A 14,527-nucleotide genomic window follows, 5' to 3' on the forward strand; every position below is an offset into this window, starting at 1 on the left:
GTGACAACAAATAAGGAGGAAGAGGATATGACATAGCACACCTGCCACTAGACAGATGGGATAGAAGACCATGCCATATTTATGACAACAGACTGAGGACATTGCGAGTTGACCTGTATCTTTAATAGAGGGAATAGGCAATTAACCTTAGAAATTAAGTATATAAAATGATCTCCATGTACTATGAATTTTATATGAACTATTTACGAACTTTCTACATACTTGCACTAACTCTAAGAAGGTATTGGATTTGGTATTAGAAGCTCCCCGACCATCACCACTTTATTTGTGTTCGCAGGTCTAAGATTGAAAATTTGAATTACTGAGAGATCGGCTCAAAAGTGTGTAAAAAATTACGTTAATAATTATATTATTAATTAATATAAATATTATATATGTATATATTTAATTAAAAACCAAAATAAATTATTAACACCATAGAGTTGACGGCATGTAATTTTGAATTCTTCACAAGAGAAGTAGAGTTTGTTTAAGAAATAAAGGAAAAATGATAAAAAAGAAGAAGAAGGAAAATGCTAGATTCTTCCCTTTTGTTCCCAGATTTGACTATTCACGTGTAGGACTGTTCATATAGGCTGGGTTTTACCCAGCCCAGTCTGGATTCCGGTTACGGGTTTCGGCCAGGAATAAATCTGGGCCGGTACCCGCATAATCAAACCCGGGCCCATGCGGCTCGGATACGGTTTTGACAAACTGGGTACCGGGTTTTAAACTTGGTACCCGCATTTAATAAACACATGCTTATCCTTTGGAAGCCCTAGCGCTCCTCCCCCCCCCCCCCCCCCCCCCCCCCCGCGGAAATGAAACTCACCCCATTCTTCAGACCCTCTGTCTATCTCTTGCACCCCCCTCCCCCGAATCACTCATCTACAGATATGCTCTCTCTCTCTCTCTCTCTCTCTCTCTCTCTCTCTCTCTCTCTCTCTCTCCATTTTCTTCATCCTATGTCTTGGGCTGGAAGGTCTTCTCTCCCTCTCCCTCTCCCTCTCTCTCTATCACACATGAAACCCTAGGCAGTAGCCATGAAGGTTTGTTCTCTGTAATTTGGTTCTATTTTACTCCGTTGCTTCATCATCTTCTCGGTTTCTTGGGTCAAAAATATTTTATGCTTTTTATTGGATTTAAAGATACTTGTTACCTTTGTTGTTTGTTGTTGTCGATTTTTCTAGATATATGCAAGTGTACATGCCATATGGGTTTATTTGTCTCCAAATATAGCCGATTTAGCTACCGATCTATTTAGCTCTCTTTATCTCTCTCTCTGTTGCATCGAAACCCTAGCCTCTCACAACTCAGCTTTCCTCTTCTTTAGGTAAGATATGGCTTTTGGGTAAGATTTTGTTCATCACAAATGTGTTCTTTTTTTAATTTCTGGTTGGATCTATGTTTATGTTCTTCTCATATTATAGTTGGTTTTTTTTTAAACATGGCTTGTGTGTGTATGTTTTTTTTAAGCATTTGAGGGTTTTCGGTGGTAGCGTTTTTCTTCCCTAAAGCTTTAGATCTAATGCTATTTGGTTTATTATTTAAATTTTATTGAAAATGATTCCTTGTGAGTTATGATATAAACAGATGCTTGATGTTATAAACAGATCCATATGAATTATGTTTCCCTGTTCCTTGTGAGTTATGATATTTGATTCTTTATCTTTTATTTCCTTTGTTATCTCTATTGATTTGAGTCTATTTTGATGACAATGCTTTGCTTAATGCTCTATGCTTGATACTCGGTACTGCTCTGTTTTCTCAAAATATGCATAATATAAGATGTAGCTTTAGATGAAATCAACACACGAAATAACTGATTTGAAGATGTGGTTTTGTTGGGTTTAAGATGATATTTGGATATGCACAAATGTCAATGTTTTATAGGAACTTGAATTCAAAACAGTGTGTTGTGTATTTAGATATGCCAAGTGGATTTTATCAAAACCAACGACTCTTCTATCTCCCTATTTACTTACTTAAATGTTATCTGAAATAATTGGATTTTTGCTATCTTAACTCTTTTATGCCACTATGCTCCGTTGACGACTAGATGGAGCACATTCTAGAACCACAAGAAGCTGGTTGCAGGGGACAAGCTGATTGAAGAATGAAAGGAGGCTAGCCCTCAAGTAGTAGTACTGAACAAGTGTAATGAAGTAGAGGGTGTTGTTTATGATATCATCCCAGCTTGGCAAAACTGATTGGTTATTGTTGTGATGAAATAAAGGGTGTTGTTTATTTTGTAATTCAAATCTTGTAGTTTTGTATTTTGTATTATAATGTAATGTGTAAATAATAAAATAAGGTAATATGTAATGGATTGCATGTATTTTAGTTTTTCATTTTTATATAATTTTAATATTTTGGAAATTTTAGTATTATGGTTTTTAATGAATTAGAAAAACCTTTTATATAATAGTCTTTAAAAGTACGATTTTCAACACTTTTTTTAATTTTTCAAATAAATATAAAAGAATTATGCTTTTCAACATTTTCATATAAAATATAGGTTTTTATTTAAAAAAAAATCTGCTTCTAAAACAGACTAAAAAAAAAACCGGGTACAACCCAATACCCGGATTAAGCCGGGTTTCGGCCCGGGGTCATAACCGGGTATACCCGGGCCGGAACCCAGTTCGGATTTGACACCCGATTTTCGGGCTGGATAAACCCAAATATCCGGTCCGGTACCCGGTTGAACACCCCTATTCATGTGTTTTAATTTTCTTAATTGTTAAAAAAAAATAGTTATAGATGATTTTATGTAATTTTTTTTAATACTCAAAAAATTGTTAAAAATATTCAATAGATAAAATAATAAAATATTATATATACAGTCACTTTTACATATTTTTTATATATTATATTAATATGATTGGTTAATCAGCTTTTTAATATAAAATAAATATTTTAACAAATCACTTTAGTATAATATATAAAAAATATATAAAAATGTTAATATATAATAGAATTCTAAAATAAATATAAGTGTACTTGAGAGCCAGTGACAGATTAAGGTGTAATTTAGATAACGAGACGAGAATATATTATTTTAGATTAAAATTAAAAGTTAAATAAAATATTATATAGTAAAAACGCATTTAGGTGAATTTCAAAACCCCCCGCTTGCTGGCTTTTCGCACAAGCTCCCTCTTTCTGAAAATGGCGAATGAACCACCGTCATCCTTCTCGTGGCCATGGTTCCTCCAGGCAGTGCCTCTCTTGGTAGTTGCATTAATAGCAGCCCACGTCCTCGCTCTGGTACTTTCAGAAACCCCGCTCTCCGCTCTCTCTTTTTAACTTTCTTCCTTCCCATTCTCACTCCAGCTCCAAGCGGGTCTCTGATTTCCTCTCCATTCGTATTTCTTTCTTCCAGGTCTACTGGATTTACAGATTAGCGACCGAGAAACAGCCTCAAAGGAGGAAAGCACATTAAGGAACGCCTGATTTGGATGCAGAAAGATGAAGAAGGTTGGTCAAACCCTAATCCGTCGATTGCTCTGGAAAGAAATACTAGTACTTATAAAAAAAAAAAAAAGAAATACTAGTAATACGTTTAATTAATAGAATTGTCTGGTAAAGTTATTTTTTCGTTATCAATATAATAACTGCATTGCTTGGTGTTTAAATAGACTTTTATCACGTGTGAATCGATGGTTGATACGGTTGAAGCAAAGCGAACTGAGACCAAACGGAGTTGTTCTCGGATCTTGGTTGTTGAAATTCTTAGAGGACTTGATTTGTATTAGTTTTTATTATTTTTCTGTTGATTAATGTAGTTTTAGGAAGTAGTCGCCGTAACACTCGCTCGTTTGTCCGTGTTTTAAGGTTATTTCCTCGTATACTTGCTTAGGTTCAGTTTGGTTGCTGAGAAATTAGGGTCTATCAGTTTCTTTTACAGACTAATATTTTTTACAAACTTTTTAGAGTAGTTCCGCGATATGGTCCGTTTGGTAGCCGAGAAAATTGCAACGGGAAAAAATGTCATGCAGCAAATATGGATTTTTATGTATCGCATCCTTAAGTATTCCAAGCTTACTCGAGGTTTGTTGTACTAATATTCTTGAATCACTAGGAAAGGAAATGCACATTTTAAAAAGTTCTACGCAAGTAGATTCAGATCTGTCTTTGGTTGCGAGTTATGGGTTACCCGCTAGGCCGCTCTTATTTTTCCTTTTTAGGTGGATCTATTCTATCTTGAGAAGTGCTAGAGATAGGTATTACACAAATATGAATCCATAAAATGAGATGGTTTCTTATGATTGGTTATATTTACTTTAAGATAAAAAGAAATTTTACAATCTAACGTTTCATATCATGTTACCATCATTATGTGGATTTATATTTGTAAAATTCTTTTGTGACTAAAAATATTTCTTTTTATCTTATAGCCAGGCAAATTATTGATGAAAGCTTATCCATGATTCCTTTCATTTTTTTTGGTGAATCTACCTCTATGCCATAGGCAGGTGAACTACTGATGAAAACGGTACTGTTAAATTGTTAATAGAAATGGGAACCCAAGCGTAGATCCCTAGTGTTATTGCGCTACAAACTGACCCAATGTAGTCGTTCTTTTCCTATAATGGTACAAGTAGTCTTTTGATACTTTAATGGTCTTCAGATATTGGCCTACATTCAGTTGCTGTTTGGGGCTAAAGAAAGTTGGTGTGCGTTAGTGCGAGGACCATGTTTATTTGATTTCCAGGGTACCTGCCATTTCAATATGTTTTTGCCAATTTACTTATTAGTGAGAATATTATACGTCATTAGTAGGATTCTTGTTCTCTCTGAAGCCGAATGATTTCCAAGTCACGGTTTTCTGATATTTTTAATTTGTGCACTGCATGTAGGAGTTAGAACTTAGAAGGCTTTTGAGTATGACGACACATACCTAGCGTGAATATTGCGCCTAACCTGTGTTCTCCGTGGGAAAGTTCAGCTATCTTCACTAGGGGATTGGGGAAATTGGGACACCAAAGTACCGTTGATAGCCCTTGATGGAAATATCGAAATGCTGCTTTTTTGGACTTTGTCGTACTTTTGCAGTTGTAGATTTTTGTTCATGAAAAATATTCCTGACCTATGTACATATTAAAATTAGAAGCTACGTAAAACACTTAAAACAAACTAAAAAGGAAAAGCTTTCTGCATTATCAGCTGCACGTCGCAGGATAGAATCAGAGAGAATTAGATTGTCAGTGGCTCATGGTTTCAAAATATTTATACCTGATGAGATCCTCAATGAATTGGACCCATTTTTCCATATCAATTGAAAGAAATATGGAAGTGATAAGCAAAACATGACTTGGGAGAAGTATATTACGTGTGACGCCCTGCTATCTGAAATTCATTTACCCTTTAATGTGAAATGTAGGGTTATATTCCACCATCTCCTTTTTCATTATTGTTCACTGCCATTATTTATTTTTAATTTTTTTGGGTTTCTTTTTTCATGCCATTTCATGAAATTTAGAACTGCCCAGCGTGGCCGATTGAATTGGGGCTCATTTTTTTAGGATTAGTGGTAGCTGATTTTATCTACAATAGTATTGAATTTCATGAATACACACCTCTCAAAGATCTTATTTTTAGTAAATATAATAAGATAAGGGAATAAATATTCTCAGCCTTTGATGAGATGCATTTAAGTTTTTTAGGTGAGGTCAGCACTCGGTAGCTTGACACCTACCCAAAGAGACAAAAGATGGAGAATAAAGTCAGCTTATCATAAAAGTCATAAAGGGCAAACTTGCCGATGAATTTCAGGTCTATCTCTCTCATATTTTGTTAACTTAACAAATAAGAATTAGTGTCACTACTAATTCTAACCATTAATATATTTTGATTTAAGTAGAAGTTTGAATATTCGTGCGCTTTATCGTGATCTAAATAGCTTCTTTGTAAATATTTAGAGGGACAACGTTATTCATAAACTCGTGCAAACAATAATTATTTTCCATCGTCATTTGTCACTGGTTATGAGCACAGACCAGTCCACCCTGTAATAAGGTTGTAGGGGACGTTGCCCTGTCCACAGAAGATTTCCACCGAAATCTTCTACTGATCACTACATTTTTTTTTTCACTTTTTCTTTCACCATTTTTTAAACTATTTAAATATTTTTTAAAATTAAAAAAAATCACATATTCATTTAAAACAAATACTTGATCACTAAGTAAAATAATAATAATAATTTTTCGGTAAAGAATTTTGGTACAAAATTTCTGTGGTTTTCCTAAGGTTGTAAGCCGCGACGGTTGGACCCATTCACAAATTCCACGTTTCATAATTTTGGGGGGGGGGGGGGGGGGGGGGGGGGGGGGGGGGGGGGAGGGGGGGGCGCTTTAGTGACATAAGAGCGTAAAAATCGAGTGAACTATGAACTACTCACAGCTTGCTGTTCATTTAGGTTTGATTTGGACATCAAGATTTTTTATCTTAAAAATAAAATTTTTATTTTATTATTATAATTTTTTTAAATATTTATATAAGATATAATAAATAATTTAATTTTTTTTTAAATTTTTTAAATAATAATAATATTAAAATATTATATTTTAATATTATTATTATTTAAAAATTTAAAATTTTTATTTAAGAAATCTTACTAGTCAAGTAGAATCTTAACGTCTGTCTAGTTCTCATTGACCACCACGTGTTGCTATCTTGATCGTCAACGTCAATGAAGCACCTCTCGCTGTCAAGATTATGATCGTTACCTTGTCGATTTGTACGGTTTATGATAAACTCATTGTATTCCATTAAATTACCATAATGCCATTATATTGCAAGAATAATAAAATAATTGTAAAAGCAATAATATCTACATATCTTTTGGACATAAGGCATGCTACATAGTAGTTTCATACCCAACATACCATCATTTTTAAAATATAAAATAGAAAATAGTAAAATAAAAAATTTACATTTTTTAATAATATAAAAAAGTGTGAGGTTGTTGTGTGTATTTTCTGTTTGGATATTATGTCAAGGTATGAATATAAAAAGCTTTTCAAACTATCGTTCATTTTTGTACATACTCGTAATTTATCTATTTTGATAAGGATAATACTATTTAGTTCTATGATGTTGTTTCTTTATTTTGTCTGCTCGTATATTTTATTTTATTTTTTTTAATGGTTAAGAAAGTGATTATTAGTAAATTTATATGTTAACGTCGTATTTTATAAGCCTTTGGGCCAGGTTGTTCAGCAGTTTGGACTTTCGCTCAATCGGTATCCTGCAACAGGAAAAAGAGTGGCTCTTGATGGTCTAGGAAGCCTTTTCGGGAGCCACCACAGTCATGCTGTCTTTAATGTAGCGTGGTCTTCTGATATCAGTTATTTAATGTAGCGTGATTGTCTGATATCTTCATTTAATGGGTGTGGTCTTCTGGTGTTATTGCTCAATTCCGTCATTTTTTTTTGACGTGTTTCTCTCACTTTCTTCCAACAAAGATTTCCCGTGTTGTTCCAGCAACATCCCATCGCATCTCGGGTGGTTGCTTCCAACACATATTAGTCAGGGGCTTGCCTTGAGTTGTTGGGAGGTCCCTCACGGGCTTGAATTGGTGACATCATGATTCATGGGGTCCAAGGAAAGTGATGGGCTTGGGGTTGTCAGTATGGGTTTTAGACCCCTAACGAAAATTTCTCCTAATATTGTGTTTTTTAAATATTTAAATTTGTTTAAAAAATACTTAAAAGAAAAATGGAAAAAAATGTAATTGTACTGTTGTTAACTTTGAGGGAGTAAAATCATGAGATTGAGTAGTAGCACCATTTTGATAATCATTGAGAGATTTTGTGTATTTTTCATCTACTTTGATTGCTGGAATGGGTCCAAATAGATTACATTGTATAATCACAATACTATGTCATGTATTTTCAATCAAGATAGTTCGAAATTTAACTTATCTTCATCAGCACTTTGTTTATTAAAGTTAAAACATTTAGGTTTACTTTATAATTTTCTATTTATCCTTTAAACTTGTTAGTTTTTATTGGTCATTACAAATTTCAAAAAATTTTCATTTATTCAATTCTTTGGGATGGAATTAATATTATGATACGCGCAACTCGTTTTTGTTTCTTGTTTATTTTCTTCAATTCAAAATGAGCCATTTAGTCAGAGTTATTTATTCCATTTTCATCTCGGATTACCTATATTAAGATATCCAAATCAGGCCTGTGTTGTAAATATGCAATTTAATACGATTGTGTCATAGATGAAAAAGTTAAGAAGGCAATTATCAATTTATCATTATCAAACAGTTTTTTCTTCTAAAGGGAATGAAATGTGTACATTTGGGACAGGTTTAATTAGGTCATGCAAGATCATTTATTTATTAGTTTGCAAACCAAATTAACTAAGGGTACCCTCGTAGTTTCCTCGAAACCGAAGGGTATCTTTTAGCTTTTGGTTTCCATTCTTAAATTAGTTATTATACAGCACAATATACGCCTCTGGCCGCAACCGTGTTGCTCTCTTAACCCCGAAGAGAGTCCTCGCAAAACTAATGAGCTTAGAGAGAGACGGAGAGGAAGTCTTGAGTGTGTGTGTGGGTGTGAAATTAACATGTGCCCTACGAAGCAAAATCATAGAGTCTCCGGAGAACGATGCTCCCCATCCGGCGAGCCCATAACCACCGCCCCCCCGGCGGAATGGATATCGGAGTCCATCAACGGGGGATCATTGCGCAACGTGGACCTCCACACAGGAACCAACGGCTGGGCCTCACCCCCGGGCGACCTCTTCTCCCTCCGCTCCAAGAACTACTATACAAAACGTACCAAAACCCCCTCCGGCGAGTACCTACTCTCCCCAGCGGGCATGGATTGGCTGAAGTCGACTACCAAACTCGACAACGTACTCGCCCGTTCCGACAACCGCGTATCCCACGCTCTCGGCAAGGCCCAGGCCCTGGGCAAATCCCTAAAGAGCTTTATTTTCGCCGTCAACCTCCAAGTCCCCGGGAAGGACCACCACAGCGCCGTTTTCTACTTCGCCACTGAGGATCCTATCCCCTCCGGTTCTCTTCTCTACCGGTTCGTTAATGGTGACGACTCGTTCCGGAACCAGCGGTTCAAGATCGTGAACCGGATCGTGAAGGGCCCGTGGATCGTGAAGAAGGCGGTGGGGAATTACGGTGCGTGTCTGTTAGGTAAGGCTCTGACATGTAATTATCACAGAGGATCTAACTACTTGGAAATCGACGTGGACATTGGGAGCTCAGCGATAGCCAGCGCGATTCTGCACCTCGCATTGGGGTATGTAACGAGCGTGACCATAGACATGGGGTTCGTGGTGGAGGCGCAGGCAGAGGATGAGTTGCCCGAGAGGCTGATCGGTGCGGTTAGGGTTTGCCAGATGGAAATGTCGTCGGCTAAGGTGGTGGACGCGCACACGGTGGCGCGTGTGGTGGGATTTTCTAAGGTGAACCACCGCGACTCAGGCGACGGTGAGGATGAATGAAGATGACGATGAGAATGCCTAATTAATGGAGATTTTAGTGTTAATTTATTTTTAGAATATGTAATATTAGCCCCTTTGTTTTATTTTTGAAAATGGAGAGGGGGGGGGGGGGGGGGATCGGTGCCGGGGGTGTATTTATAGACAATAAAATGTTGTTAACAACAATTGGCTGTTTTCTTTCAGTGCGTTGGTGGGTGGGTGGCGTTTGCTTTCCTCCTAAAGAAATGCAGTTTATTTTGGTATATTTAGAGCATTGGTTTTGAATCGATTATTTTAATATTTAAAATTTAAAAAATACTTAACTTTTTAACTACACTTAAAATTTATTTTAAATTAATCATTATATTCTCTATAATAATAAAATATTATTATTTTTTATTATTTATATTTCTCTATAATAATAAAATATAATAAATAATTTAATTTTTTTAAATTTTAAAACAAAATTAATATTAAAAAATTATATTATAATAATATTTTATTTAACTTTTAAAAAAATATTTCATTTCATTTTAACTGTATAACTAAAGATTTTAGTAGATGCATAACAGAGTTGTCAGTCGGGTTTTACTTTTGAAAGTAGGATGGAGTTGGGAAGAAGAAAGAATGGTAGCTGGTAGTGGTGATGGATCTTGGGTCTTTTTATAGAGATGGCGCGGAGCCGATGGTGAAAATGAAATGATTTATTTATGTCCACTCAACTTGGGGGGAGATTAGATCTTGATGCCCCTTCAAGGCTTCTCTATCTCATAAAAATAATTAATGGTTTTATTATTATTTATTCTCACTCTTCGTGGATCTGCAGCCAGCTCAAAGCAATACTATTTGTCCTGCCACTCTATTTGTGATGGATTTTTTTCCTTTTTTTATTTAATCCTAAACTGTTGTTAACTAAAATTGTGATGAAAATTCATCAGCTGTTGTTCTATCGACCCAAGATACAATTTTCTGAAAACAGAAAAAGAAGCCTATGGTAGGGACTGCCATTTTAACTAAAGAATCCAACAGAAGAATTTGATTCCATACAGGCTCTCTCCTTCCTCAGAATCAAGAATCTCGTGGGTGGTTTGTGTATATAATTATCATCCAGTTGTTAGGCGTTACAAGGACCAAAGAGACACTGACATTTCCCTTTCTTCTTCTTTTTCCCACATAACAATAATAAGAAAAGAAGTGATTATCCTGGGTGTCATTTGTCGGACTTGATAACTGGATTTCAGTTGAAGAATTCTATTCTATTAAACGCGATCAGTCACGAGGTCTTAATACTTTTATTATTATTATTATTATTATTAGTATTATTATTATTTATGACTATTACTTACGACTCATGACAACTGGTTGTGAGCAATTGGAAAACTAGTGGCAAATTAATTTTAGGAGGTATGTAAAGTTACCCACATTTGGATTAATGTCTATGATTCTGGTTTTACAACAATTATTGCTTATTCTTCTACCGTGATTTAGATCAATTGGGAGTCATAGATTGAGAGTTCACACGGATGTCCTTGTATGTTGATTGCTGCACGTGTCTGTAATCCTGCGCAGCGATCTTGATTCTTGCTTGCTTGCTTAAGAGCTTGATTGTAATAGAATACACAGACGACTGTGTGTAAATTTTCTTTTTTATGATTTGTGTATAGAATAATGAATCAAATGCACTGGTCAGAAGTGGAACACGTACTAGCTTTAAGTCTATTAATTTGACATTTTGTTGTACTTAATCGCCATTGATCTGAGAGGTTGTTGTGATGAGAAAAGATAATGGCATACTCTTGATCAGTCTCTCCCTGTAAATCAGGGCTTAAATTCATTTTATCTTCTTGCACGCACACTCAACTCACTTTTTGGGCAAGAGACGGCGTGGATATAATTCTCCAATGCCATTTCAATTTAATATCATGCTAGACAAATCCACCTTCGTCTCTTAAAATATTTTGCTCTGTTGCGTGGTAATAAATGTATTAAAAAACCATTTAATCGCAATGTTCGTCTGGGTAACTTTCCATTTATCTTTCCATCTTCAGCAAAAAACCAGGCAGAACGGTTCCTCAATTGATTGGATGAGAAGGCTAGAAAAGAATACTTCCTACCACAAACATGAAATCCACTTTTCAAAATGCTATTCACCCTTTGGAATATTTTTTGTTTTTTGTGGATAAGAGTTTGATGTGATAAGCTTTACAATAGATGAGACGTAGCTGTTAAGAACATTGGAATTCATTGTCTGCATTCCTTCATCCATATAAGTGACCCTTAAAAACCTATCAGCAACTCCTTTATACTTCCTGAGAACTCTGTTGGAAAGCTCCACTTCTGGTGGAAGACAATATGCTTTTGTTGGTGTAATGACCAACCTCCTAACTTCAACAATATCGTCAAGCTGTCTAGGGCTCTTAAAAAGCTTGGGATTCCGCAACAACCAATCCTGAACCGTTTTCAGCCTCCTAACTCCTGAGGGCATCGAACACCAGGCGTCTGTAAGAACATATGTACTTTAGTGCAGCAATGTTGACCTCTTTGGGTTGGCTACTCAATAAATTGAAGAAATTGTCTGACAACTGGTGCTGACTGAATATGCGCCAGACAGCATTCACCAAGAACACTATCTCAAAAGCTATCCCTTGCTTGTACTGAATACAGAAGAAAGGATCTGATAAGGGCAGCCCAAATTCAGGTTCATCCCTGATCCTAAGTGGCTTGTCAAGGTAGATCTCGTGCACTCTTTGTTCTTTAAGATATTCCATTGTCCTTCTCCACTTGACACCATGGCGGGGTGGGATTGAAACTCTATAAGAACTACACCGACCAATGTCCCCACTTGGCGTAAAATATGTGGTTCGGATCCAAGGATCATCATCATCTAACAAATCAAATGGCACAGGTTCTTCAATATCATCATCAACTGTTCTATACCACATGCATGGAGACGAAGCCAGGTGCAACAAAATTACTAGATATGATGTATCATTATAGCATTTGATCTCGTTGATGTCTATTACCACAAATTCCATCTTAAAATTACATTTTATCACTGCATACTTGCTTGTGCTTTTAAAAGAGAAAATAGTATCATTTTTATTTTTATATTTTATTTTTAATGTCGGAAAACCTCTCCAAGGCAGAGCCCTTCGGACCTATTCCTGTAAAGTAAACCCTAGTCCTGTGCACAACACCCTCGGAAGTTTCCCTATACGAAACTTGTTAAATTGCTGGTTTTTCATCGGGGGGATGGGGTCCCAAAGGATTGTTTGCACCCATGATGTGTTGAATTTTAGACCTTGAAGGGAGTGATACTCCAAGACCAAGGCCTTCACCACTTGGGCTTAGCCCTTGGCGGGTGAGTTTGCGTATTGAGAAGTATTAAGAAGAGTTGAGAAGTATTCAGTCTGCACCTAAAAACAGTTCCAACTTTGTATTCTAAGCATTCCACAAGATCTTTCGTTCTGACATTACTGTCAAACCCACCAAAACTAACTTGACTCACCCTTTCACTTCCTTCCAAATCCATTTCTTTTCTTCAAAGTTCTGCCACTTTCAAATGTAAAGATTTCCCAATAGTGATAGATGTTAAATATGGGGTATGTGGGGCTAGTTGGTGTTCAAATGAAGTAAAAGGAGCTTATGAGACTGGATTTGGAAGGATGGGTATTTCTTGGGTGATGCCAAAGCATGTGGTGAATTTACTAGCTTGTTGGAGGTATGGAGGGCAGAGTCAACCTTTTGCAGCCATTTGGAAAAGGATTCCTTCGTGCTTGATGGGGTGTCTATGGCTAGAAAGGAACAGGAGATATTTTGAAGACAAAGAACGATCCTTGGATGAAATTAGGGAATTTTTCTTTAAAACTCTTATGTCTTTGGGCTAAGGCTAATGTAATGAATGGTGATGATGTGTTGGAGTTTTTCTAGTTTTTTCTATCTTTTTAGTCTCTACATGTAGGTATTTTCTCTTGTATACTTACTTGGGCTATGCCTATTTAGGATAATAAAACTCTTATTAATTATACAAAAAAATAGTTCAATCACTGTAATGGGAATTTTAATTTTTACCTGTGCAGATGAGACGCCTGGCAGTTTCCTTCTACCCAAAATTTGAAAAAGACGAAAAAAAAAACCCAAATTCGTGCCCCATGCAACATAGATTGGGCACCTGCGATTTGAATGGGGAACAACAAAATCGTGTTCCCTATGCAACATAGAATGGCTAAAACCCAAATCTGAGTCGTGAAATCAAAGTGCTCTTGGATTTGGAGAACTATCGGGAAATCAAATTCATCAATGGTTTAGAGATACATTTCGAGTTTAAGACAACTGATACATTTAGAGAGAGACGACTCACAGATCAGAGGAAGACGTTGGAACCTGGTGAACGAAAGTCGGATTCAATCCACGACGAAGAAGGAGGATAGACTCACCGTCTGCCAGTAGAAGAGATCTTGAGAGGGGTTACGGTGAGGTAATGGAAAGTGAGAAGTTCTGTAACGGAGAGGGAGCCTCATCGAGCGGTGGAGGCAGGAGGCGCAGGGTTTGGGGTTTTTTTTTTTTTTTCCATTAAACGCCCCGTTTGCCTGTGTTTAAAGTTTTTGTAAATTAAATAGTTGTACACGAATAATAATAATAATGAGAAGCAACGAAAATGGTCCGGATTTTGAGGCCCATTACCCATCTGTGGCAATCTACTTTGTTGAATCCAATTCTCTTAAAGGCCCATAATTGTATTGTAATCAAAATGATTTTCCTCATCACTCATCATTCATACGCCGGTCTTTCCTTCCCTTCCCATTTATTAAGAGGGACGCGGCTTCGCATCGCCACACCTTCACGGACAGCTTACTGAGGACGCGTACCTTCCTCGGAAATCCTCTTATATTTAATTAAACACGTGTCTCCGATTTGCACCCCAAGAAATTAAACAGCCCAAGGCAGAAGTTAGTGACCTCGTCTTTCTCGTGCCCCAACATCAACGCCCTGCCAATTTCCCCACTTTTACCGGTGACCGGTTCGTTTCTCGGTAGCCCGGACCAAAAGGGAAATATATATA

At 36.5% G+C, this 14,527-nt stretch overlaps 1 protein-coding gene and 3 long non-coding RNA genes across 6 annotated transcripts; 3 read left to right on the forward strand and 1 right to left on the reverse strand.

Annotated features, from left to right (window-relative positions):
• The first annotated feature begins 3,105 nt into the window (after window positions 1-3,105).
• On the forward strand, window positions 3,106-4,067 carry LOC122316990. Of its 2 annotated transcripts, XR_006244344.1 has the most exons (3): window positions 3,111-3,270; window positions 3,386-3,480; window positions 3,642-4,067. It is a non-coding gene; the product is annotated as an uncharacterized LOC122316990 (long non-coding RNA). The 2 variants fall into 2 exon arrangements; XR_006244343.1 differs by lacking the exon at window positions 3,642-4,067 and having other exon boundaries at window positions 3,106-3,270; window positions 3,386-3,638.
• Window positions 4,068-8,330: 4,263 nt separating this feature from the next.
• Window positions 8,331-9,585, forward strand: LOC122316989 (protein ENHANCED DISEASE RESISTANCE 2-like). The gene has a single exon (XM_043133864.1). The coding sequence runs from the start codon at window positions 8,590-8,592 to the stop codon at window positions 9,484-9,486; it is 897 nt and encodes a 298-aa protein (XP_042989798.1). The 5' UTR covers window positions 8,331-8,589; the 3' UTR covers window positions 9,487-9,585.
• A 1,997-nt stretch (window positions 9,586-11,582) lies between these two features.
• On the reverse strand, window positions 11,583-14,163 carry LOC122316979. 2 transcript variants are annotated; one of them, XR_006244339.1, is made up of 3 exons: window positions 14,149-14,163; window positions 13,826-14,054; window positions 11,583-12,349 (listed from the first exon to the last, which is right to left on the reverse strand). It is a non-coding gene; the product is annotated as an uncharacterized LOC122316979 (long non-coding RNA). The 2 variants fall into 2 exon arrangements; XR_006244338.1 differs by lacking the exon at window positions 14,149-14,163 and having other exon boundaries at window positions 13,826-14,121.
• LOC122316980 lies at window positions 12,289-14,117 on the forward strand. The gene is made up of 2 exons (XR_006244340.1): window positions 12,289-12,425; window positions 13,545-14,117. It is a non-coding gene; the product is annotated as an uncharacterized LOC122316980 (long non-coding RNA).
• Window positions 14,164-14,527: the final 364 nt, after the last annotated feature.

This window comes from Carya illinoinensis, chromosome 7 (genome assembly GCF_018687715.1).
Source record: "Carya illinoinensis cultivar Pawnee chromosome 7, C.illinoinensisPawnee_v1, whole genome shotgun sequence".
In the NCBI taxonomy this organism is placed as follows: Eukaryota; Viridiplantae; Streptophyta; class Magnoliopsida; order Fagales; family Juglandaceae; genus Carya; species Carya illinoinensis.

What these genes read in the sequence shown, in the direction of transcription:
- LOC122316989 (XM_043133864.1), top strand. Translation starts at nt 8,590, where the DNA reads ATGTGCCCTACGAAGCAAAATCATAGAGTCTCCGGAGAACGATGCTCC.